The 27,685-nt window shown below is 43.6% G+C and overlaps 1 protein-coding gene across 2 annotated transcripts in view; it reads right to left on the bottom strand.

Annotated features, from left to right (window-relative positions):
- The window catches only part of LOC122653813 (protein ILITYHIA), a 169,063-nt gene that overhangs the window by 73,506 nt on the left and 67,872 nt on the right, over positions 1–27,685 (bottom strand). For both annotated transcript variants that reach the window (XM_043847758.1, XM_043847757.1), the window contains exons 19-24: positions 23,866–24,168; positions 23,664–23,780; positions 23,460–23,561; positions 23,224–23,373; positions 13,505–13,669; positions 13,244–13,420 (exon numbers count right to left, since the gene is read on the bottom strand). In XM_043847758.1, coding sequence (XP_043703693.1) covers positions 13,244–13,420; positions 13,505–13,669; positions 23,224–23,373; positions 23,460–23,561; positions 23,664–23,780; positions 23,866–24,168 — 1,014 coding nt within the window. The remainder of the gene's footprint in view (positions 1–13,243; positions 13,421–13,504; positions 13,670–23,223; positions 23,374–23,459; positions 23,562–23,663; positions 23,781–23,865; positions 24,169–27,685) is intronic.

A 27,685-nucleotide genomic window follows, 5' to 3' on the forward strand; every position in this document is an offset into this window, starting at 1 on the left:
CAAGAGATCTCTACTTGGTTGCATGGTCTCTACACAAGCGTCTGGGTCAATGGGGGAGCACACCTGGGTATCTACCCAGGGGGCAGAAGCATCATTTCATGGTGGCCTGTGAGAGGACGTAGGAAACACCACCAAGTAGAGATCTTTTTCCCATATAGAAAATAGTGACGGAACTCAGTCGAACAGGAAATGTTAGAAGAGAGGAGAAAATATGAAATTGTGAGCAATGTTGATCATTGCTTTGTTGTCACAGTACAACATCATTGGACAATGAACAGAACCACCAATATCCTAGAGTAAGATCTGAAGCCACAATAGCTCACATATGCCCTGGGCCATGGCACGGAATTCTGCTTCAGCGCTGGCCTAGCCACCATATTTTGCTTTTTACTTCGCCATGTGACAAGGTTACCTCCTACAAAGGTACAATAGCCTGAAGTGGATTTTCTGTCAGGGTTACCACCCCAGTCAGCATTTGTGTAAGTCTCAATGCGAAGATGATCATGTGGAGATAGAAGAATCCCTTTACCCGGAACTGACTTCAAGTAGTGAAGAATACGAAGAACAGCAGCCATATGGATGGAGTAGGGATCATGCATGAACTGACTGACCAAGTTAACTGCAAATACAATGCCTGGTCTAGTGTGAAAGAGATAGATTAGTTTTCCCACCAACCGTTGATAGCGCCCCTTATCAACAGGATCACCCTCCTTCTCTTGTAGACGAGTAGTCTCTGAGAGTAAGTCCATAACATATTTCTTTTAGGAGAGAAAGATGCCTTTGGGAGAACGGACAACTTCAATCCCAAGGAATAAACTGAGCTGTCCTAGATCTTTTATTTCAAATTCTCGTCCCAAGAAAGTCTTCAGTTGAAAAACTTCATTTGCATCATTGCCAGTCACCACTATGTCATCGACATAGACTATGAGAAGAGTGACCTTATCTCCATTTCGCTTTATGAACAAGGTGTGATCAGCATTGGTCTGTTTATAACCTATAGAGATCATTGCTTTATGGAACCTGCCAAACCAAGCCCGAGGAGATTGTTTTAGCCCATATAATGCCCTCTTCAGTCTGCAAACCTTCCCATGAGGTTTGTCACAAGAAAAAACTGGAGGAACCTCCATATAAACTTCCTCCTCCAGCTCTCCATGAAGGAATGCATTTTTCACATCCAACTGCTCCAAATCCCATCCAAGATTGACAGCATATGACAGCAAAACCCGAACAGTGTTCAATTTTTCCACTGGGGCAAATGTCTCCTGATAATCAATCTAATAGGTCTGAGTAAAGCCCTTGGCCACCAGCCTGGCCTTATATCTGTCCACTGTTCCATCAAGCTTCTGTTTGACAACAAACACCCATTTGCAACCCACTGTTTTCTTGCCCAAAGGAAGAACCACCAGCTCCCACGTCTCATTTTTTGACAAGGCCGTCATCTCTTCCGACGTGGCAGCTTTCCACTTTGGATCTGCCATTGCCTCCTGTAATTTTTTAGGAATAGAAAAAGAGGAAGAGAGGACACAAATGCACAACAGGAAGGAAACAAAGCATCATAGGAAACAAAATTGGTGATGAGATGTTGGGTGCAAGATCTAATGCCTTTACGGGCATCAATAGGTAAATCAAGAGAGGGATCCTTACCAGGTAATGCAGCAGAATCTGATCAAGTTTTGACGGTTGGAGAAATGGTACATTAGTGGTAGTCTCAACTTGCTCTTTGTGCTTCAGTGTAGACTTGATCAGCCGAAAATTTGACACACAAGTCTGCGCTCCCTTTGAATAGGAAGCAAACTAGAGACTGAAGTTGGAGGCTTTTGAGAAGAAGGCTCTCCTAAATAAGAGCCGGAAGATTAGCAAGCACATCTTCAAATCTTGGATCATGCTCCCCGAGCAAGTGGTTGAGAATAATATGTCAAGGATTCATGAAAGACAATGTCTATGGTAACAAATGTACGCCAAGAGGGTGGATGATAACATTTGTATCCTTTCCGAGTAGCAGAGTAGCCCAAAAATATACATTGAATGCTCCAAGGATCGAGCTTACCATGAAATTGATGGTTGCGAACTTAGGAAGCACAACCAAAAATTTTGGGGGACCACAAAGAGGAAGAGCCTTGAAGGAGGTCACATGATGCAAATTTATATCGAAATGGGCTTATTTCTTTAGAAATAAGTCTAGGGTTGGTATATATATATATATGGTATATATATTTATATTTACATATATATATATATATATGTTAGGCCTTTGATCCCAAGGGTTTTCTATGTAATAGGCCACTTTAATGGACCTAAACTAGGGGTACATAGGTTGCATACGGGATTAGCCCAATACTTAGTTTATTTTTATGTTTTCTAATTGAACCGGTTCAAATTGGTTGCATCCAATTGGTTCAATTTAAGTGATTTAGCTAAGTCTTATATTTTAAGTTGTTAGGGATATATAGGTCTTTTAACCTTTTAAATATTTAAGTTGTTTTAATTAGGTCCCTCCCCTCCACGATTTAAGTGAGGCAAGAGTTTAGTTTGTAATAGGTTTTGGCCTATGGCCCTTTTATTATAAAGTTCAAACCGTGGGAGGCCCCCCCCACAAGTTTATGAATTTTAAAAAACAGAACTGGGTTGTTGCCGATTGGACTTCAAGTTTCTTCTCCTAATCCTCTAATCCCTCCCCCAATCGATCCCCTTTATTTTTATTTGAGTTCCATTAAACCCTAACGCCATTAAATCCTAGATCTTGCTGCCTAGCCATATTTGACCATCATAATTACTTCAAATTCAAACCACAGCCTCCTTACTACACTCCTCCACCCAATCCAACTTGCAGCCCCATTCTCCCACTCCAACCGTAATTTACATTCTCTGTAAAACCTCGAAAGCCACAAATTCCTATGTAGATCTAACCAGCCATTAGAATTGCACTATATTACAGCCAAACATCCCTCCCATTGCCTCTAGCACTCGATCTTAGCCCCGTGCCCTAACTCCAAGTTTAAACCCTAATTTCAACCTAAATTCTAAAACCCAAAACCCGAAACCCTAACCCTAGATTTCTGAATTTTTTATTTTTGTTTAATCCTCGTTCAAACCTATATTGTTAGCTTCTCCTAGACCTGCCTATTAAAACCATATAAGATTTAACCCCATTCTCATAAACCTAACCCTAATTCTACCGTAATTTCCAAATTCTGTCCATTTGAATCAGCAAGCCCTTTTCAGATCCTATTGCTTAGCCTCTAGTAAGATCCTTCTCCCATTTAGAGCTACATTATGACAAGTCTGACCCGTGTTGAGTATGCAGAGACCACCATGTACCTGACCACCCCCAATCGTGTATCCTTTCACCAGATCCTGTATGACACAATGAGAGGGAAAGAAAGCTATTCTGCAGTTCAAATCTCTAGTTAGACTACTAATGCGAAGGAGATTAGTAGGAAATGAAGGAACAAGCAAAACAGAATTTAGTGTGATGGTAGGAGGGCAGTGAATGGAACCCTTTCCATGAATAGGAGAAAGGGAACCATTAGCCGCTCGAACAGTATCTTTTCCAGAACAAGGAGAATAACGATGAAATACATGGGAGGAACCAGTCATGTGGTCAATGGCATTGGAGTCTATTATCCAAGGACTACAGACAGCCGATGCACAATGACTACCGACCCGAATACCTGAGGCAAAGTAAGAACCAGAAGAGGCAGCAGGTGCAGATGCCATAGAAGGTGCAACGGAAGGTGTCTAGAGCATGCGACGGAGGGTTAGTAGCTCATCCGGAGTAAAACCAGTGTCAGTAAAGGGGACTGTAGCAGTAGGAGCAGCAGCTTCAGTCAGATTTGCCTTCGGTTTGAGCTTCCCCCAGCCTCGTTTCAACTTAAAATCAGCAGGCTTCCCATGTAACTTCCAACACTGAGCCTTGGTGTGATAAGGTTTGTTGCAGTGTTCACACTTGACAGGCGCCTTGGAGGCAACATTACCACAATCAGTAATAGTAATAGGAGTGGGGCTGGAAGTAGTCTATAGGGTAGACCTAGCAACAATAGAAGCACGTAACATCGCAGTTCAATGAGTCTCCTCTGTATGAACCATGGCAAAGGGCAGTTCTAGTGTACACTGGTTCAGCACTGACCATACTCCACATTCATACCTGCCAAGAAGTCATACACACGGATACTGTCGACGTGTTTACGGTAGGCAGCAATATCAGTAGGTATAGAGGGCTGATAGTCGGAGTAATGATCCAATTGTTTCCACAAGCTTTTGAGGGCAGCATAGTATGCAAAGACAGACAACTCCTTCGGAGTGAGGTCATGGGCCTTCTTGCGAATCTCATACACCTAAGCAGCATTGCCAACACGTCCATAAGTCTCCTTGGCGGCACTCCAGATCTGATGTGCTGTCTCCAGAAGTAAGAAATTATCAAACAGATTTGGTTGCATAGATTGGAGCAAGTAAGACATCACCATAGCATCATGTGACATCCACTTCTCTTGTAGAGAACCTTCTTCAGCCGGAATGGTGTTAGTCCCAAGGATATGGCCAGTAAGGCCATGACCAACAATGGTCAAGTAAGTAGTCCAACACCAATTGAGGTAATTTGTCCCATCAAGCTTGATAGGAGCAGCAAAGGGAAGCAACTCTGTCCAGGACTGTCCATCAAGCCCAGAAGTTGCAGAAGAGGAGTCTGAATCTGTCATGATGATTCAAGGAAATGCTCCAACAAAAGGCAGCAACACAAGAAATTAATTGCTGAAAATGGCAACAGCAATATCCCCAAGAAATCTTCAATGAAATAGGCTGAAAACTTGATCGAGTACTCTTCAATGATGATGGAAGAAGTCCTCAAAATTTCACACCAATCTGAGAAGGAGAACTATAAGAGGCAATTCATCAAACACCTGTTGAGCACCCTCGTATGCTGAAATCGATTCAAAGAAAGGGAAACCTGAAAGAAACTCAAACAAGTGGTTGGAAGGGATGGGGAGTGATTCTCTAAGGTGAAATACACTCCACCAAAAAGAACCAGCAGGCAGCAGCTGAAAGGAAGGAAGAAAAAAAAACTTGCAAACCAACAAAAACGATAAGTTTCAGGGTTTTGAGAAAAACCTGAAAGTGAAGATCTATTAAAAGAAAAAAAGGCATTCCAGAGAAGGATAAGGCGTATGGATGGATGGATAGATGCGGCAAAAAGGATGCAGATGAAGGTCCAAAAGGGGGAAGAACAATCTATAAAGAGTAGAGGATTTGTTCTTCAAGAATCTTGGAAAAGCTTCAATACCGCAGGGAAGAAGGTAGCATCTATCGGGTAGAAAACATGAAAAAGGAAGGAGGTAGGTTTGAGGGCAGCAACTAGATCGTAAGATCACCTCATTAGTGCTGCCCTAAGGTGAAGGAGAAGAACCAAGAGAAAGAGGAGAGAAGAGATCGAAGGAAGGGGAGGAGAAAGAAGAGACGATAGAAGGAGGCTGGGGTTTGGAAACTTGGATCAGAATAGGATTAGTTCTGATACCATGTTAGAAGAGAGGAGAAAATATGAAATGGCTTGAGTGAGTTCATCTTCACACTCAGCCCCTTCATTTATGACATTCACTTATAAGGCAGAATTACAATACTGTCCCTGTATAGCCGACTATACTTATAACAGGGAATAAACAAAGAAGAAAACACAAAATACCCTTATCGGGTTACTTAACTCAACGAAAAGACTTGGCCATGATTTAGTTCCTCCCCATATTGATTTTTCTCAGCTCAGATAAGCATAGATAGAATAAGTTTCCTTCTCCCAGCATTCCCAGCCTGAATAAAGCATTAGAATTCTGTTTTAAAATTGCAGTTGCAAATCCTAGAAGACCTAGGCATTCCACCATTCGTAAAGATTTATTGAACATTTCTGTAGATATAATCAGAGAGTCCAATCAGCTTTTCTTTATTTGAGTTGTAGTAAGAATAGGATTGCTGAGCCATGGCAACATTGGGTCTATTACTGGCTTGATGAGGATGGCCTCCCCCTCCCGCAACCCTGTTCATTCGCCTGGCCCCTCCTCCCCTGCCTCCCATCCCCCCTCCACTGCCCCTTGGTCTTCCCTCTTTAATCCTGTCTCTGCTTCATGCCCTGATGGCCTTCCCCTACACTTTGTTTCCCCTGCCTTGGATGGTTCGACCAAGGTGGCCGTTTGCCCTGCTGCAGTTCTGGATTTTGAAGTTAAACTCTGGGAGAATAGCCTGGTGGGAAATTTCCTTGGCTCTCGTCCACCTTTCCATATTGTCAAGGCATCCCTCTCCAAGCAGTGGAGACCCCAAGGATCCCTGGATGTTTCTATGCTTGACAATGGCTTCTTCCTCTTTAAATTCTCCTCTGACACAGACAAGCTTCGAGCCTTAGAAGGTGGCCCCTGGCTGATAGGTAAGAAGCCAATTTTTCTCTGGCAGTGGCATCCTCACCTCCAGCTCCGGCGTCTGGACCTTTCTACAATTCCACTTTGGATCTCTTTGCCTAGACTGCCGCTTCATTACTGGTGCACTGATGGACTCAGTTCCCTGGGCTCTGTCTTGGGCAAACCTTTATTTTCCGATGTGAGGACAAGGCGCAAGGACCGGCTGGCTTATGCCGGACTCGTGTGGAAGTGTCTGCGCATGATGATCTTCCCTCTTTCATCACGGTCAAAGAAGGAGAAGACTACTCCTTTGAGCAAGAAATTCACTACGATCGAAACCACCCCAATTTTTGGTCCGCAAAATCTTCGGCCACAACTCCAAGTTTTGCTCCCCTCCTCCGGTCGAACCCTCGCTTTGCCGGATCTGCCGTTGCTTTTCGGGGCATCGAAGGTCCTTTGCGGAGGGTTCTCTCATCCGGCTCTTGTCGAGTTGATCCCTCTACACCAAAGCACTCTCCGTCATCGTCGCAGTCCCGGGGTAGAAGAAGGCACGATATGGTCACCTGGAACCCTCTTGAGCTCTCACCAAATTCGGCGTGCGAAGGAAGGTACCGTTGACGAGGTTGCTCGACTCAAAGCGATTCAGCCTTTTGGCTGATGCGGCGACTACTGAAGCTCTTGATTGCCCCGAAAAGCTCCACTTTGATGTCTTGCCTCGCGGCGAGTCCAGGATGTCGGAAGCCCAAGACTACGAAATTCCCATTTCCAGCTCTCCCACGGACCGCCATCGCGCCAACCCTAGAAAGCCTTCCTTTCTTTGTCTTACGCTACCTCGTCTTTATCTCGAGCCTCGTCCCCCTTGGGCTTTTAGAGACAAACGCCTCGTCAGGCTTCCTTCTGCGTCATCCTTGGGGCCCACTCCGGTGATGTCACTGCTTTGGGCGGTTTGCGATGTCCTTGTTGGCTCGGCCCATTCAAACTTAAACCCTTCGGTTCTTGGTCTAGCCACTACTTCACCCATCACTTATCCCCCCTGCCCTCGGGTCGGGTTTGCCCTTCTACCCATCCCTGGCCCAAAACCCAGTTTCTTCATCCCCTTCACCCGGCACACCTGCGGTTTAACCCCATTGCACCTCCTGCAATTCCTCTCGCCTCTGCTCCTACAAACGGAGGCATCGAAGTGCTACCAGATCTCGATCGGTTATGGCTAGACTCCTGGAGTCCCCCCTGCCCCTTCTCCCCTTTCCTCAATGATCCAAGGCCTGATTTGGAATTCTCGAGGCCTAAACTCTGCCTCGAAACAAGCCATTGTTCGCTCCAAAATTCGCTCCTCTCGGCTCTCGCTTTGTCTTCTACTGTCTCCTTGAAACTCATATCAAGGAGCAAAATTCTGCAAATATGCTCTTGTCCATCGCCCCTGGCTGGTCCCTCCTTTCTAACTATTCCTCCCATCCGAATGGCCGTATCTGGGTCATTTGGGATCCTAGAAAAATTTCCATCTCCCTTCTTTCCTCTTCCTCCCAATTTCTCCACCTTAAATTCTCTCGATCCTTGAGCCTTGAGTCCTTTCTTCTCTGCAGCATTTATGCTCTCAACTACCCCATCCAAAGATCTCTTCTCTGGGATGACTCGTGCACGCCGCAGTATTGGTGTTCTTCCTTGGGGCCGGGGGTGACTTCAAAATCATCCGCTTCAATCATGAAAAACAAGGTGGCAATCATCTCGACTCTGGAGGCTATGAACAGTTTCAACTCTTGTATTGATGACATTGGGGTCAATGATCTTGATCGACAGGCTTTCCCTAACTTGGAGCAACAAAAGATCCTGGATGCCGCCGTATCGATTGCAAGCTAGACCGAGTCTTAGTCAACGAAGCCTGGCTCACCTCCTTCCCTTCCTCCCAGCTTCTTTTGATAGTCCAGGCATTTCTGACCATTCCCCTATATCCCTTCCCATCCAGCCTTACATCTCCTTTGGCCCCAAACCCTTCAAGTATTTTCACATGTGGTCTTCTCATTCAACCTTCCTTCCCACGGTTCTGAATGCTTAGTCTAAACCTGTGCTGGCTTTCTCCTCGCCCCTTATAGCCTTCTCCAGAAAAATCCGTAATGTCAAGGAAGCTCTCAAGCTTTGGAATAGAAGCACCTTTGGGGATATCTCTCTCCAAGTTACTGAGTGCAAAGAGAGATTAGCCACTGTTCAGATTCAGCTGCAGGCAGATTTGAACAATGTTCCTTTGGCTGAAGCCGAGAAGACTATTTCTGCTGAGCTTACTTCTTTGCTCTCACAGGAAGAGAGCTTCCTCAAGCAAAAGTCCAGGATCAAATGGCTTGATTTGGGGGATTCAAATACTGCTTTCTTCCATCGTTCTTTCAAGGCCAATGTCAATGCAAACTCCATCACTCAACCCACTTCCAATGAAGGTTCTCTTGCTACAACTGTCAAGGATATAAAGGACCTGGCTGTTCAGCACTTCAAGGGCATCTTCAATGCCCCCTCGATGGGAGATACTCCTCTGCCCAGCCATTTACTCAACAAGTTCCTTCCTCCCAGTCACATAGATATCCTTAGCTCCATCCCCAAAGAAGATGAGATCTTGGCAGCTATTCATTCCCTTAAAGTGTCTGGTGCTCCTGGGCCAGATGGCTTTAGCATGGGGTTCTTCCTCTCGACCTGGGACATCATCAAATTGGATCTCATTGCAGCCATTGAAAGCTTCTTCTACAATCCCAGCCAGATCAATGGGGTCAACCATACTTTCCTGTGCCTCATCCCCAAGAAGGATGGTGCTTCGGCTATGAATGACTTCAGGCCCATAGCCTTATGCAATATCCTCTACAAATTTATTGCTAAGATCCTAGCCAGAAGACTCAAGACTGTTGTGGATCTGTTGGTCAGAGACAACCAATCTGCTTTCATCCCAGGAAGAAACATCTCTGACAACATTTTGCTCTGGAATGACATAGTTAGAGGATTTGATAGGAAAAACCATGGGCCAGCTATCCTTCTCAAGATCGACATTCACAAGGCCTTTGATGCCTTAAAATGGGATTATATCTCTCAAGTCATGCTCAAGATGGGGTTCCCTATCCCCTTTGTTCACTGGATCAGTTGTTGCATCTCCTCCCCAAAGTTCTCGGTCCTTATCAACGGCAGTCCTGCGGGTTATTTTGGAGCTTCTGTAGGGATTCGGCAAGGGTGTCCCCTTTCTCCTTACTTGTTCACTTTGGCCTTGGAAGTTCTCTCTAGGCAAATTCAGACATGTACTGATCAGCAGCTTATCCCCCCTATTCCGAAGTGCAAAGCTCTAAAGCTCACCCATCTTGCTTTTGCTGATGACTTGATGATTTTCTCAAAGGCTTCCATTGCTTCTCTCGAGTGTATTATGCTTTGCCTGCAGCAATTCCATGAGCTTTCAGGTCTGCGCATCAACCCCTCCAAGTCCCTTATCTTCTTTGCGGGTCTTCCAGAGCTTCACAAAGGGGACTTCCTTGTCAAATCAGGCTTCCAAGAGGGGCACTTTCCTATCAAGTACCTGGGCCTTCCTTTGATTCCGGCTAGATTGACTGCTCACCATTGCACCCCCATGCTGGACCTCATGAGAAAAAGACTGCAGTTGTGGAAAGGCAAGCTCCTATCTTATGCGGGTAGGCTGGTCCTTATCAGATCTGTCTTGGAAGCCTCCTATATCTATTGGTCTGGAATCTTTGGTCTCCCGCAAGCTACCATCAAGTCCATAGAATCTTTGCTTGCTTCTTTTCTTTGGAAGGGAGCTGAGAGCCTGAGACATCCAGGTTTCTCCACCCCACCTCTTGGGCTTCTGTGTGTCTCCCAAAAATGGAGGGAGGGCTGGGCATAAGAAGAATTAAAGAAGTCAACAAGGCTGGTATTATCAAGCTGATCTGGAGGATTGCTTCTAAACAGAAGAGCATTTGGGTTGATTGGATTTATTCGAGGATTCTTCGGCAAGACTCCATCTGGACTGCTTCCGTCTCTACTAATGCTTATTGGGTTTGGCGCAAGATCCTGGAGTCCCACCACCTTGCTCTCCCCTATATCCACTCCCGCATTGGAGATGGCCTCTCTACCTCCCTTTGGCTGGATCACTGGCACCCTAAAGGGATCCTTTTGCACCTTGTCACACCAAGGACGATCTATGCTTCAGGCCTTCACAGAATGGCTCTTGTTGCGGACATCCTTCATCTCAATGAGTGGGCTCCTCCCCCTTCCTCCTCCCAGTCTCTCTCTCCTCTTTGGAATGACCTTCTATCAATCCAAAGAAGACTGCCTTCTAGAGGTGACTGTGTCTCCTGGACAGCTGATGGTTCGCTGAATTTCTCCTCCAAGGCAGCTTGGAATCTTATCCGATCCAAAGGCCCTTTGGTTGGTTGGAGGAAGCTCCTCTGGTTCAAGCATCATATTCCACGCCATTCCTTCACTGCTTGGAGAGTCTTCAACAATTGTCTTCCTACCCTTGCTTTCCTCCGCAGGCGTCACATACAAGTTCCCAATGCTTGCTGCCTTTGTTGGAACAACTTGGAAGACTTGGATCATCTTTTCTTTGAATGCCCGACCTCCAAAGCCATTTGGAAAGGTATTCTAGCTAAGTGCTGGCCCACCCAGAGAAGAATTCTCCCTTTCTCTAGAGAATGGATTTGGATAGATATGACTTTCGGAGGGGCTTCTATTTGTGACACTATGGGGAAGATAGCTTTCTGTGCTGCGCTAAATCACATTTGGATGGAGCGAAATATTAGGAAATGGACCTCCAACTCTCGTTCTTATCAACAGATTTGGGACTCCATTTCCTTTGAAATCTCCTCCAAACTATTGTCAGCTCCTCCCTCCTTTTGTTCTGACACCCCAAGGAACAGGCTAATTGTTGTCTCCTGGGGTGTCCCAAATGTTTCTTTCTCTTCTTCAGCTGGCCCTAGCTGATTTTCTTTAGCCGTTGGCTGTTGTTTTCCCCCTAAGGGGGCCCTTGTTTCTCTTTTCCTTGGTAATGAATTCTTTTATTCACCCAAAAAAAAGAATAGGATTGCTTGCATTTTTGCCCGGATCACCAGCTAAGGCCCCTAAATGATCGCTCAGTGATAAAGGAGGTAGGGGTGCAGAGACAGCCAGGAGGTTTGCCTAGAAGCAGCTACCCTTGAAAGAGTGACTCAGGACTATCTAAACTCTAAAGAATCCAAAACAAGACCACTAGTACTCTACAAGATTTTATTCAATTCAGTCCATCTTCCACTCAGTTTCTGCTCTTGCTTCAGCTCTTTCTGAGTATTCAGTTTAGAAAACTCTGTTGTACGTTGCTTTCTACATTATCATTGTTTCAAATATGGTATACATGCCCAAGGCGAAGTTGCATGTCATTATGCTTAAGCAATACAAAAATTTTGTAAAGAGGAACCCATCTTTTACATTTATTTTGTCATTCCAGAATGTATACAATTATAGAATGGCAAATCAGGATGCACATGCATTAATTGTACAGCCTCTTCATCTGAGGCCGTACGGCATACTGTGCCTTTAGTAAAATTCTTTTTAACTCGACAAAAACAAAATGTGAGAGACCTGTGATGCAAGTGTCAAAACTCAAGGGTTGAGGCTCTTTTGGAAATTTTCGTCTGTGGGCCAACACGGTACCTTCTGAGTTTGTATTGACTCATTAAGTAGGGTTTGTCAAGTAATATGTTGTTAAACATGTTTTGTTATAGGTTGGGTACACTACAAGTTATGCCCAGTTAAAGTTTTGTCTTTCTTTTTCTTTCCTCCTTTCTAGCAGTGGCCGAGTCATAATCAAATAGTACCAATGTTTAAAAACCCAGAATTGACATGGGATCGGCCTCCATTATATCCAATTCTCATCGCATCGGAATCGGTCAAAGCGGGTGGGAATCGGTAGAAACCCTAGAAAATGGAATTGGCAAGACAAAGCACTTATTTCCACTTTTTTTTTGGAGTATTTGACTAAAAAGTCTTGTAGATCTTGTAACTTACATTGATTTTATGTTATTTTACTGACTAGAAGAAGGGAGGAAAATGACCACAAATGAAGATCAAAGTACATTCATAGACAATTCAAAGGAAAGGCTTAAGAATCAGGCATAATCAGAATCGGAGTCAGCTGATTCCGCAAATTTCAATCTGATTCTTTAAACCATGGTTAGAACTTGGTTAATGGGCCTTGGGCTTTAGATTGGTTCTATTCAATTCCTATTTATGCGCTTTTGAGTGCACTAACTATTATTAGTAATGAAATTTTTATTCACCCAAAAAACTATTATTATGTGTGGTAATTGACGTCTTCTTTTATTCACCAAAAAAAAAATTTGAAGTCTTCTTTCTATTTTCTGTTTATTGTTAAGGCCAACCACACAATCAAATAATCATACATTTTCCATGAATAGCCAGCCTCAAACCATAATTAAATTACGATCATAGCTTTCTCCCACAAATCGTTACCTCCCATCCATCCACCATCACAATAGGAAAGAAATAGATACCAAGGCTTGCAAAGGAAAGAAATAGAAGAATTTTTTAAGACATTTTTCACAAGGAAGCACTTGAAATTATTTCACCAGACAGGTAGAATTGCTGGTCAACATCAAGTTGATAAAGGAAACCAATATAGATTTTCTTCCAATGGCTCCAACTACAAAGTATTAACATCAAAATCAAGGACGACTATAGAAGCAATTATAGGAGAGGAGCACCAAGGTTAGGTGATCCATGAGGTGGAGCCTCACAGAGAATTGGATGGACCTGTCATGAATAATTGGCAACTAAGTGGAAAGAATATGCATGGTGAGTTCTCTGTCAATAGTCAAACATCATTTTTGAAGCATTCAGTACTACAACAAAGTTATGCTTACCAGTGCTCGTGATATGAGGAATGTCATTACAACTGGAAGATCCTTTGTTCTCAGCACATCAGCAGAAGAATGTAATGCCAGCGCTATCCCTTGTCTACCTAGCCAACCAGCATCCACATTGTCCTCTCCAGAACCAACATCACGGATATACAAAGTAAATAAAGTCGAGAGAGTTTCCTATGATTTCACCATATAATGAGAATATCACAAGCTGATTGATTAAATAAAAGATTAATAACAAGAAAATGTTAAGATACAGACCTGGATAGCATCTGGTTTTTCATCTAAGGCAGATGCAATTGCTTCTGCAGCTGCTAATCGGACGTTATAGTTCACATGTGAAAGTGCACTGAAAAGCCCTGAATAATTGGTACCAAGATCATCCCCATAACGGTCCCATATATCCTCTGCTGCTTCCGCAACAGACTGAAGAGCAGACGAAATCAATGTCAGCATTTTACGAAGTGAAAGAACTTCAGACACCAAAAAAAAAAAAATGAGCTACCCAGTGCAATAGGCCCCTCCTACTGCAGGCTCTTGGAGGGGCAAATGTAAACAGCCTTACGCCTGCTTCGCAGGAGAGGCTGCCTCCAAGTTTTGAACCCGCAACCCACAGGTTGCAATAGCACAACGTAACCGTTACACAAAGGCACACCCACTGAATTTCAGATATAGAAAAACAAAACTAATAACATAAAAACGAAACAAGTTACTGCTGATTTTATTCTAATAAATCCCTGCAAATGCCCTGAAAGTTAAGACAAACAAACCTTCAGAGAAAACTTAATAATGATAAGCCCTTCTAGGGATGGGAGCAACTTGGAACAGACGTAAAATTCACCAGTCAAGTATTTAGTAAGAATTAAACGGAATAAGACTTAAGAGAAGCTGATTGAAGGACTAGACACGCCGAGTTGAGTTGCATAGAGGACCTCAACAATTAATACACAACGGCAACCTTTCTCTCTGTCTCTCTCTCCCTCCTATTATTTTTTGGCACTTATTAACAATAAAATGAAGTATCTGGGAGAATCCCCCCCCCAATGAACGTATCGAAGCAATTTTGAGGAGCTTGGTACCACGTCTCTGACTTGAGAAACGAGTAAAATCATTACTCATTAGGGTGGGAAATTGTGGGTGAGACCATAGTTGTCAGTTGTCAATTGTCATGCCATCTAAGCGGATTTGGGCATTGGAGGGGAAATTATCAAGGCGCCAACTAGGAGGTGCCTAGGTGACCAAGGCACCATTCCAGCAAAGGGTGCTTGAGCGCATAGGAGACTTATAAGTAGCTCTGCGGATGGGGGTGCCATAATTGGAACCTCATGGCTCATATTATATTCAAGAAGGCATCATCCAGGACTAAACAGTTATACTCTTATTTCATCATTAAGATGGCATGGTAAAGGCCAGCGGTTGAGGATCCTAAAGAGATGAAGATTAGTTTCAGGGGGTTTTATCAGCATTTGCTAACTGTAAGTTTATTATTTCATACTTTCTCAGTTACATGAATCTGAGTAACATAAACTAAATTTCTAAATAGTTATTATTCTAGGAAAAATAACAATAGTTTCCCCGCCATTTGTGAGATTTGTGTGATCTCTTCTTTTAATTTCACGCCTAAAGAAATTTTTTTTTTGGGTGGATAAAAAAATATATTACCAAAACGAGGAAAAGAGGGGGGAAATACAAGGGGAAAGCAGAGAGAGGGGGGAGAAAAAGCCCCAAACCAAACTAAGAAAGGGAGTGGGGCCATAAAAGAGCACTATCTAAACCCCAGGAAACAACAATATGCCTGTTCCTTAGGGAGTCACAAAAGGCCTTATGGGGGAGAAGAGCCAACTTAGAGGAACCATCCAAAGAGATGGCTTTCCAAATCTGATCATAGGACCGAGAATTGGAGGTCCATCTCCTAAGGTTCCTTTCCATCCAGATATAGTACACGGCAACGCCAAACACAAGCTTAGCAACAGTGTCCCAGATAGAACATCCAGGGAAGGTCATGACCATCCAGAGCCATTCTCTAGCGAAGGGGAGGGGTCTCCTGCTACGAGGCCAAATAGAAGAAAGGGCTTTTTGCCAGATGGTAGAAGAAAATGGACAAGCAAAGAAAAGGTGGTCAATGTCCTTAGAACCGTTCCAACAGAGGATGCAAGAAGGGGAGACAGGGATTCTACGGTGAAGGAGGAAGGCTTGGGTGGGGAGACAGAGGTTTAGGGTTCTCCAGGCTAAGAAGCTATCGCGAGGGGTGTGACCTTTGAACCATACTAGCTTATGCCAAAGGACAGTAGGAGCCTGAGTTCTAACAAAGTTCCAAGCGGATCTAAAGCTAAAAAGGCCATTGAGGGAGGGGAGCCAAATAACCTTGTCCGATCAAGAGAGGGGGGGGGAAGGAAGGCCAGATCAAGGAGAGAGTGAGGGGTAGGGGGGAGGGGGGACTAGGAGCCATGAGAGATAATGGAGGAAAGGGGAGCGAACTTGGAGATGTCGGTGCAGTAAATGGATCTAGCCCCAAAGAAGTTGTTGAGGATCCCATTAGGATGCCAGGGGTCAAGCCAGAGAGAGATGGAGGATCCATCAGTAATAGAGGAAGTGGCTCTAAGAGCCAGAGGGCGGAGGAGGAGGATCTTGCGCCAAGCCCAGAAGGAATCAAAAGGAGTGGGGACAGTCCAAATGGAGTCATTCTTAAGGAGATGGGAATAGACCCAATGAACCTAAATGGAGTCGTGCTTAGAGGAGATTTTCGAAAGAAGCTTCAGAATTCCAGCCGTATTGGAGTCACGGATACGGCGAATGCCAAGACCTCCTTCAGATTTGGGAAAGCAGATGGATTTCCAGCTAATTGGGCAGAGGAATTTGAAAGTTTCCTTCCCTTTCCAAAGGAAAGCACAAATAAGGTTCTCCATGGCTTTGATGGTGGTTTTAAGGACGCCAAAGATACCACACCAATAAATGTAGAAAAATTGGAGGACCGATCTAATGCATTCGAGCCTACCCGCATAGGAGAGGAGTTTGCCTTTCCAGAGTTGGAGGCGCTTGCGGATATTGTCAAGCATGGAGGTGCAATGGTGACTAGAGAGCCAAGCAAGGATGAGGGGGAGGCCTAGGTATTTCACTGGAAGGGAGCCCAGGGAAAAGCCCATCAGGCGCAGGAGGTAGTCTTTATCGGAATTCAAGATCCCAGAGAGAAAGAGCTTGGATTTAAGGAGGTTGATTCGGAGGCCAGAAAGACTCTCGAAGAGATGAAGGAAAGACATGATGGCAGAGATAGATGAGGGGGAGGCCTTGGAAAACATCTTTAAATCATCCGCAAATGCCAGGTGGGTTAGGTTGAGTTGCTCACACTTGGGAATAAGGGAGATGAGGTGGAGGTCAGTTTTGGCTTAGATGCTCCTCGAGAGGACTTCCAGGGCCAGAGAGAAGAGGAAGGGAGAGAGGGGGCAGCCTTGACGGATCCCGACTTGAGAGTGGAAGAAACCTATGGGGGAGCCATTGACAATGACAGAGAAAGAGGGGGAGGAGATGCAGGCAAAGATCCACCTGATAAAAGCCGGGGGGAAGCCCATTTGGGCAAGCACATCGCAGATGAAGTCCCATCTGAGGCAAGGTACTAAAACTCGGGTATCGGTACCAACTCGACTCTTGGAAAAACCAAGACGAGTCGAGATCTCGCCGTCGCCGAGTTGGTGCATTTTTTTTTTTAACTCGAAGCCTCAACTTTGGGTCAACCCGAGATCTGGACCCAAGATCCGAGATCTCGCCGAGATTTGTCGAGTTTTGTCCAATTAGGTAAGGTATTTAAGTGGTAGGTGGGTTAAAATAATGGGTAGAAACCGAGATCCAACCGAGATCTCACCGAGATATTGCACTTTTGAGACTCATAGGCAATCTCGTCTCGGCTTTTCCAAAAACTGAGAAACTCGGCGAGATCTCGCGAGTTCCCGAACTATGATCTGAGGGAATCAAAAGCTTTGTGGAGGTCAATCTTCATGAGGGCAGCGGGCGAGTGCGATTTTCAATCAAAGCCGCGTACAATTTAGGACCAGAGAATGATATTGTCCGCAATTCTTCTGCCAGAGATGAAAGCCGATTGGTTTGAGCTGACTAAGGAAGGGATGACAAGTTGAATGTGGTTAGCCAAGATCTTTGCAATGAACTTGTAAAGAAGATTGGAGAGAGAAATAGGCCGAAAATCAGACAGAGAGGAGGCTCCACCTTTTTTAGGGATGAGGCAGACAAAATCAGAAAAGTCTGATTGACCTAGGCAAGCTGGCTAGGATTAAAGAAGAAGCTGCGGACGACTTTGAAGAGCTCCTCTTTGATATGATCCCAGCAGCTGAGAAAGAACCCCATACTGAACCCATCAGGCCCCGGGGCCTTGTTAGATTTATGGGAAAGGATGGCCTTGGAGATCTCATCGTCCGAAGGGAGGGCAAGGAGACAGCTAGCCAAGGAGGAGGGGACAAATTTGTTGATTAAGCCAGGGGGGAGGGGAGAGGGAGGGGGAAGGGAGGGATTAAAGAGGGAGGTGAAAAAGGAGACAACCTCAGATTTGATGTCGAGGAGAGAGGAGAGTTGGGATCCATCACGGGCGATGAGAAAGGTGATGGAGTTGGAGCTCAATCTGGCTTTTAAAGAACGGTGGAAGCCGTGTTTGAATCTCCAAGCTCCAGCCACATAATACAGGATTTTTGGAGGAGAAAACTTTCTTCATTAGAGGCGAGGGAAGAGAGTTCTTCAGAAAGCTTTTTCCCCTCAACAGCGAGCGAGGGATTGAGAGGATCAGATTGAAGGCGAGATTGCGCACTGGCCAGGTCGGATCGGCAAGAGGAGACCCGGGAAAGGATATTTCCAAAGGTGGCAAAGTTCCAAGATTTGAAAGCAGATTTGGTAAGACGAAGCTTTTTGGCGAAAGAATTAGATTGCCTTTATTGATGAATAACAACCTTATATATGCATAAGGATTTGGAGGTTCAATAATGAATATTTGCTTTACAGACCGCTTTCTTTTGGCAAAGCATTCCTTTGTATATTGTTGCCAGTCATGATAGATCCTTGATTCTGTTGTTGGGGTATCTTTGTCACCTTTCCCTCTTTCGAGGTGTATTATTATTTTATTTTTCTCACCAAGAAAGCTTCAGTGAGTTGTCCCTTTTTTAATATTTCTCTTTGGAGGAGGGTAGTGGAGTGCATAAATAGTGTAGATTTTTGTGGGCGTATTCAAGGGAGCTAATATCATTTAAATGGTTGTGTAGAAGAATCCAACGAAACAGCATTCTTTCCTGGGTGAAAAACAAGGTAGGTTATGAGGAAAGATAAGCTTTAGGAGGATAGGACCATAGTCAAATAATCACACACTAATGTAATCCTCGATTGGTAGTTAATCCAACTAGGAGCTAATAACCAGGATCTGCTATGAACGGTAAATCGGATAGGTCAAAATTGGGATTTTGGTCAAATTAGGGTTAGAGATTAATGGAACCTAGGGTTTGACGGTAGGGTTAGGCTAAGTTGATGTAGGGGAATCTAACAGTGAAGGTTACGTTAAGTTTTAATGGGGGGAAAGAGTGCCAGAATTGAATTGCAGCAATATAGGGTTAGGTTTCTGGGTTTCTGGAAAGAGAATAATGATGGAATCTAGGGTTTAGGGTTGTCTGTTGGGGCTATAACCAAGATTGAGCTTCCCACAAGGTGTGAGGGAGATTCGATCCAAGTTTGGGTGGATTTTGATGGCTGGTTTGGTCCGTGGAGGTTATAGGGTTTGTGGATGATGTCTAGAGATGGGGGAATGCTAGGGTTTGGTGATTTATTGGATTAGAAAAAGAGTTGGGGGAATGCTAGGGTTTGGTGATTTATTGGATTAGAAAAAGAGTTGGGATTGAGAATGATTCAACTTACTGTTGCAGAACTTCTTGAACAGCAGCTTGAATAATTGAAGATGTCCTGGAACTGTTGCAGAGAATGTCCAGCAACTACATAGTGGCTTCAAGAGATCGAGTAGGGCAGAGTTGGGGGTCGTTGAAGAATTCGGAACCAGGGGGATGGGAATGAAGTAGCTATCTCAAGATTCAGAAATACTCAAAAACAATCTTTGTATTTATTCAATCGTGGGCTCAACTGAGCAATTACAACTATATTTATAGCCACAATGGCTGGATATAGAAACTAAAATCAAACTCAAACTAGGACTCAAACTAAAACTAGGATTCAAAGCTAAATCCCAATTAGGATTACAACTCTAAATAGAACTCAAATAAAAGACCAAGTAAAATTTGGTGTAGAGGAAATTCCTACGCCTACACTACTGCTGGTGTAGGGAAGAATCCCTACACCTGTAGCTGGTTTTAGACAGCCGATCCATACACACAATCGCACACACACACACACACACACAATCGCACATACAATAAAAGGGCATACCCAGTCCACAAGGCACCCGCCACTGCAGGGTCTGGGGAGGGTCATAATGTACACAGCCTTAACCCCACTTCGCGGAGAGGCTGTTTCCAGAGACTCGAACCTGTGACCACCTGGTCATAATGGAGCAACCTTACCGTTGCACCAACTCACCAAGGTCCACCCTCTAAAAATCTGAAGACAACGCTTAACCAAAATAAACAAATCCCATTCTCAAATGTTGAAGTTAATTAAAAAAAAACAAAACTAATATCTTAAGAAGAAAGTGCTCCATGACCTGTAAATATATGTAAACATATTTATTCTCCCCCGGCCCAGATGAAATTGTTTAATGGTTGAACTGAAATTGTCAAAATTTAGTGAAATGTGTTTGTTCCCTAGAACGCAAACTCAAAATCCACAGAATTGATTGAAATCAGCAAAATGTTTCACTCATTTCACCCATTTTCATCAAAAGGGCAGAAATGAAACTTCTAATATGTTTTTTGTCCACCTGATTTGATAGATTTTGATGAAAAAGTGGACTTTGAAAAGAAGGCCCAAACTTCAAAATTTAAACAAAATCTGTTATGGGCAAATATTTTTGTGAAAAAGAACTCATTAAAAATACAAGGGGGGAAAAACTTTGAGAAATCTCATTTTCATCAAAAGGACTGAAATGAAACTTTTAATATGTTTTTTGTCCACCAGATTTGATAGATTTTGATGAAAAAGTGCACTTTGAACAGAAGGCCCAAACTTCAAATTTTAAACAAAAATCTGCTATGGCCAAATATTTTTGTGAAAAAGAACTCATTAAAAAATAAAAGGGGGAAAAAACTTTGAGATCTCATTTCCATTAGATATAACCAATCTACATCATTAAGGGAAGTTTTAGAAGAATTTGAAAAGATTGACTTTTAAGGGTTTTTACTCAACATAAGGAAAGCCAAATCCTTTCTTGTTCTTCCACTCCCCCCCCGCCTTCCAATTTTGTTGATTGATTATTTTCTTCTTTCTTAAACAAGTGATAAATACATAAATACTGCACAAAAAAGTTCATTTCTTTGCATAAATTTGGATGTATGGTTCACTAACATATTGAAGGAGAGGGAAAATAGGTAGATGTCATGTTCAGATGCATACAAATATATATCAACATAACATAAGCAGATCTAAACAATGCTAGTCGAAGCTTAAATTTTTTATATAAATTAATTTGTAATTATTCTTTGTCGAGAATTTATTAAGCCCAATGAAAATTTAAGATAAATAGCAAATGTTAAAATATGCATCTTACACACAATCGCGCATACATATGATGAAAAAAAAAATTTCTATGACTCAAAAGATAATAATTATATGACAAGGGAAAGAGTCCCATCTCTCAAGTCAAAGAACAGCATGGAACACCAGAAAAGTCAATGGGAACTCCTGAAACCATCCAAACCTGCAACCTGAAACTGTAAAATTGGTACTTAAAAGACCATGAAACCCAAAACCTAGAACTTGAACAGTGAATTTTGAATTCCTAAACCTTAAAACCACAAATCATGAACCCTAAAACATTAAACCACGAAGTGGAATGAAATCTGAATCCTGTTGCACCCAATTGAACCACATCCAAAAAGGAACTGCTGAAAATCAAAGGAAAAGATTTCAACTTTAATATAATCTCTAATAGCATGGGAGGAGAGACCTAGAAGAACTTGGAAAAACAAACCACCAGAAGTTGAACATACATAAAAAAGAAGCAAGATTTTACCATGTGCTAAAGAACTCCAGAATTTTTTTGACAATGTTTTAGTTTAAGGCAATCCCATACTCAGGTATTTAAGAATTTCACACAATTTAATTTAGTTCACTCGGACTTTTAAGTTTACAGAAACTTGTCAAAAAATTCAGCCAGGAAAATTTGATGCCCTGAGATTCAATTTCAATCTAAGTTGGTGTAATGTCAAAACAATACCAAACAGAACAGCCAGTAGGTGAGAATCATACCAAGTCAGGACCAAATGAGTAACATATACAGGATAAAGACAATTAAAATCAAATAAGGAAAGGCTCGAAAGCTACTAGATTTCTCTGCCTGATCAGTTGGGCATTGGTGTGTCTCCCTAGAGAAGAAAGGGGTCTGGACTTGAGAAGAATCAAAGGGGTCAACACGGCCGGCATCCTCAAATTGATCTGAAAGTTAGCTGCTAAGGGAGAGGGGGGGGGGAAGTATTTGGGTGGACTTGATGTATGCAGGGTTTCTTCGAAATGACTCTATTTGGACTGTTGCTCCTTGCTCAGATGCTTCTTGGGTTTGGAGAAAGATTCTAAATCTCAGGCATACCACTCTTGGGGTCGTTACCTCTAAGATTGAGGATGGTGCCTCCACTAGGCTCTGGCTGGACCATTGGCATCCTTTGGGGGTCCGCCTTCCTTTAGTTGTCTTCAGAGTGATTAACAGTGAGGGACTACACAGACTCCCCTTGGTTGCAGATATCGGCCCCAACAGTTGGCAGGCAATTTGGAGTGCCCTTCCTTCCATCCCAAGAAGGCCTTCAGGTTCGGGTGACATTACTATATATGGGCTCCCTCTTCTATGGGTCTCTTCAGTTCCAAGTTGGCCTGTGACCTCATCAGATCTCTAAGGGTCATATTCTTCGTCATAGCTTCTCTGTCTGGAGAGCCCTCCCTAACTGCCTTCCAACACAGTCCTTTCTCATCCAAAGGCAGATCTCAGTCTCCCCTACATGCTTCCTTTGGTGGAACGCCACTGAATGCATTGATCATTTGCTCTTCGAGTGTCCTTCCTCTTCTTCAATTTGGTCAGGGATCTTGATAAATGTTGGCCTAGGAGGAGATTCTCCCCTTCCAGAGAGAGTGGATTTAGATGGATATGAAATTTGTGGGAAACCTATCTATGATATGGTTGGGAAACTTGCCTTTGGAGTGGCCATTTCCCATATTTGGATGGAACACAAGCTCAGGAGATGGACCTCCAACTCAAGATATTTCCATCCGATTTGGGACTCCATCTTCTTTGAAGTCAACAGCAAAGTTTCAGGGGTATCCCATCGTTGTGTTAGCTCCCCAAGGAACAGGCATATTGTTGTCTCCCGGGGCCTTCCCTCATTACTTTTCCCCCATCCCCCAGGAACAGGTATATTGTTGTCTCATGGGGCCTTTCCTTCTCCTTACTTCTCCCCTATCCCCCCCCCCTTTGAGAGGTATGGTTTGGACTCTGTATTGTACTATGTTATTTTCCTTTCGCCCCCTAATGGGGGTTTCCCAATATTTTCTCTTCTTTGGTAATGAATATTTAATCAACCAAAAAAAAATCAAATAAAGAAGTCATATGATGATTAGTTGATTACAAAAGAAAATAAAAATCAAACAAAATTATCATGCAAGAGATTTTCAGCCAACATGTACTTGCATCTGTCAAAGCTATTATCCAAGAGAAGGAACACGATTCAATTTACACTTTTTAGACTGGTGAAGTTGCTATACAGTAGGGATGATTTGATTAAATGTTCTCATTTATCATAACAAAAATACATATACACAAAAAATGATTTTAAGCCTGCCCAAACCTTTTCAGGGTCATGTAAAGCAATCCATATACTTGTGGCAACCTCAACATTCTGAGGAATAGAGCGGCTGGCAACAGATGGGACGCATTTTATAGCATTTAAGCAAGCAAGCCTCACATGAACATCTTTTGCATACACCCCACCAAGAGCCTGTTACAAACGAAGGTAAAGAAAAAATCACAAAACAATATCACGGAAACATTCCAAGAATCAGCTACAAATGTTATGGCACTTACAGGAGCCAGTTCATCTGATTGCAAACCAAGACATAATTCATTTAACATTGGTCCAATTGATGCTTGATAGGCAGGAACAACACCAAGAACATGGTAAAGAACCTGCAAAATAGAAAATAAAAGTGAAATAGTTGTACAACTATAAGTGTGAAAGATAAGAAAATCAGTGCAATTATAATAGATTCAAATGTTAAGAAATATAACCGATAGCATTCGAAGCCTAGGAAGTGGTAATATGGGATCCAAGTGTAAAGAAAGTATCCGAAGCACATCATCATGGAGTCCCGTCTTCTTTGAAGCCAACAATATTTGCTCCATAATCTGTCAACAAAATTGATTTTAGACAAAAAAAAATAGTTGCAATAGTAATGAAACGTATAAAAAGCTGAGAAAATAATAAATGTACCGGGAATACAAAAGTAAATGAATCAACTGGAAAAGGTCCTGTTTTACAGGACATCAACAAGCCATTAACAATTCTCTCAAAAAGACTCATTGAAGGCCTCTCTTGGGCTTCCCCTTCACCAACTGACGGAATTAGCTCCCAGATGAAACGTCCTTCTTCAGTAGAAATAATGCGTAAAGCAGCAGTAATGTCAGAGGCCCAATTACATAGTGGTGGAGCAACACATCTTGACAGCTTTTGCATAGTTTCAAATCCTACATCACTTACGACTGGTGATTGCAGTAAAGGATTTACAAACTTAACCTGATAATAAATGATATAAGCACAATATTAATGATTAAAAAAAGAATGTGAAAAGAAAAAAAATGGAATAATCACTGACGTAACACAAGGTTGTAAAGGCTCCACTGTCTCAATGTATCACTGCTGGAAGTAAATAGATCAGTGGGTAAAGTATGACTTTCAGGTGTTTGTTTATTTGGAAGTAAAAAGGAGGTGAAATCAGTTACAGTAAACCACAATATTTTACATCCCAATGGTATAAATTACTTTTCAAGAGCTGTCATCTCCCTCAACGATAGCAGGATTGTAGAGGTGCTTAATCGTCCTTCTACCAATCGCAAATAATTCTTTCTCTCTCCCTCCACTGGTTACAGGACCTTCTTCTCACTCATGGTATCTCTCATGCAAGCAGAGATTCCCTGCCCCCTATCATAATCTGAAACTCTGAAAGGCAGTGAATCTTTCTTATAATTGTGTCCCCTCTATCAGAGATTCTGAGCCAATTTTCTTTCATTACCTCATGAAGTTACAAAGTGATGAAGCACTTGCAAGTTGCAAGACTCCAATCATACCTATTCTATGGTGTTCATGATTTCTGGATGGTCTAAGAGGACACAAAACATTTTGAACCACTATCTGGTAATCACCGATAAATGAAGATCTTCTGTTCTTAATTCTCATGCATTCAAACATCTAATATATTTTTGAAATCATGCAATAACGTCATAAAGAGAAGCTCTCAGAAATCATGCAGTGGCGGCATAAAGAGAAGCTCTCAAAATAGTCTTTTGGGATTCATGGAATTCCACATTTTTTAGTAATAAAAAAAGTAAACTCAGTTTCAAAGATAAAAAAAATATTCCCTTTAAATATGACAAGAAGAATACTTTATTCTATTTTTTTTTACACCCGAATATTACCTGGGACCCGGGGCAGCCCCTAGACTTTTATTAATATCCAAAAAGAATGAATGAATACACGAGGGGGGGGGGACATGCCACCTTACCCCTACCCAAGAAAAGATATAAACAAAAGAATCTGGACACTACATTCTGAGGACAGGTAAACCTGACCTATCTTCCCGAAGGATACGCTGGAACTCTCCTTGAGGACAATTGTCCTGACCAAATGTGGAGGAGAACCCTACATAACAGGCGAGATTAGCCAGCCAGTCGGCAGCCCTATTGCTCTCCCTATACGCAAATCCAATACAGGGCTTGACCAGCCCAATCAGCTCCACAGATTCCTGAAACTAGTACCAGCCCCTCCATAATTTGCACCTTTTGAGGCAAAACATGTGCACCGTGAAGCTGGAATCAGATTTAACCACAACCCCAGAGAGGCCCAAGTCATGACATAACTTCAACCCATCTCTCAAAGCCCTGAGCTCAGCAACAAAGTTCGTGCAGTGACCATAGAAGTTAGAAAAGGCAGCCAGGACGACACCTTCCCTGTCCCTTATAACACCTCCCCCTCCACCTTCACTAGGGTTCCCCCTACAAGCACCATCCACATTCAGCTTTACCGCCACAAAAGGCGGGCACCAAAACACCGGAAGAGGGCGAGCCGGTCTAGGAGAGGGAGCCAAGATCCCAAGGGCACAAAGAATCTGCCTCCCTCTAACTGTGGACGTTCTTCCAAGCTTGGAGGGAAGCGGAAGGCTCCTCACCCACGCCCTAATGCAGTCAACGATCCCCATAGCCGGCCTCATCCTTTCCCCATGCCTTCTGTTGCACCTCTCCTTCCAAAGCTCCCAAACAATTAAAGAGGGCAAGCACCAAGTGATGTAGTCAGAGAGACTCCTGCAGCTAGCTGACTCATGCCAAAGAAAAAACCTGTTTCTGACATCTTTAGCATGTACTTCCACACCTTGGAAGCTGTCCCGCCGGCCACCAGACAGTGGAATGTAGATTCACTCCTAGGACTCCCGCAACAATTGCATTTCGACACCAGAGGAATACCAACAGCCATGATAGACTCATCCATAGGTATCAATCCATTAAGGAGCTTCCAGGTGAAGAAGGCGATCTTGGTGGGCAAAGTCCGATTTCAAATCCATCTAGAGTAGGGGGCTTCCGCAGAATGACATCTCACCTCACTCCAGACAGACTTCGTTGAGAAAAAACCATCACTGGAGGGAGTCCAAACAAGCCGGTCCTCATTAGCCGAGAGAGTATAGTTACCATGGATAATACCCTGCCGCACCCCATCAGAGTCAATTAGGCCTAAAACATCTTGGTCCCATGCTCCTTCCACCCTCAACACTTCCTTACCCGAAGAGAGGTGTCGGCCTAGAGGCCGTTATCCACGTGATCAATCAAAGGCCCCATACCTGTCCAATCATCCAGTCAGAAGAGAACGTCACCTGTTCCAATTAGCCACCTAGACCTGGACAGCAGAATATCCTTGCATGCCAAAGCATTTCTCCAAGATCTGGATCCCCCACCATTCGGCAAAGCCAATGCAAGATGGCAGTTTTTCAGCAACTTTGCCTTAAAAAAAATACTCCAAAGCGAATGGTCCAACATGACTCTCCATAGGCCCTTAAGCCTCAGGGAGAGGCCAACCTCCTCGAAAAGTCTGACCCCCAACCCTCCTTCCTTGTGAGGCCTGCACACCTTGTTCCACCCCACCCAGTGCCTGCGTTTTCCCCACTCTGTCCTGCCCCAAAGGAAATCTGCCAGAATGCCATAGATCCGACAAAAGACGGCTTTAGGGGGCTCCAAAGTAGCAGGCACATGGAGGGGAATGGAAAACAACACATGTCTTAAGAGGGTAACGCGCCCTCCTGAGGATAACAGCTTACCTTTCCACCCTGTCACCCTGCCTCTTAATTTGCCAACCAACTCATCAAAGAAGCAAATTTTCAGATGCCCCGTGTGAAGAGGAGCCCCCAGATAAGTTAGTGGGAGAGACCGCCTTGAGAACCTTGTAACCGCTCCCACCATACCAGCTCTAGCTCCCGAGACCTTGTCACCCAACACACAGCAGCTTTTCTGCTTATTTACCAGCTGTCCCGAACCGCAACAGGTACCCCTGAACATGTACCTGCTCCTTCATCCAGGTCTTTACAAAATCTGCTTGGACAGAGAACCGCAACAAAACATGTCTAGGGTCCAAAACCAAAATCACGACCTCTCCTTGAAGGAAGAGACTCTTCAGCAGAAATTCCTATATAGAGAACAGAGAGGGACGGCCAAAGCTGCATTTGGCAATCAAAGAGGAGGAGAAAGCTCTCTCCGATAGCGCCACTTCCTCCTTGGAGAAGAACACCGCCGGAACTCCAAAGAATGTCGAAGGCTTCTTCACTTCTACCTGAACCGGCGACAGAGCAAGAGTGCGAGAGATGATTGCAGCGAAAGATGCAGGTCACGACTCAGCAGGGGGGCCCCAAAACCAGGATCAGGGGGTCGATCCTCCCGAGAGGGAGATGACACCATGCCAAAACCCCTCGAAACCCCAACTCTTAACCTGCGCCACCAGAGCCTATCCTACACCTAATCGCCGGGAGAATAATTTACTTCATTCCCTTTGATTT

This window comes from Telopea speciosissima, chromosome 3 (genome assembly GCF_018873765.1).
Source record: "Telopea speciosissima isolate NSW1024214 ecotype Mountain lineage chromosome 3, Tspe_v1, whole genome shotgun sequence".
Lineage (NCBI taxonomy): Eukaryota > Viridiplantae > Streptophyta > Magnoliopsida > Proteales > Proteaceae > Telopea > Telopea speciosissima.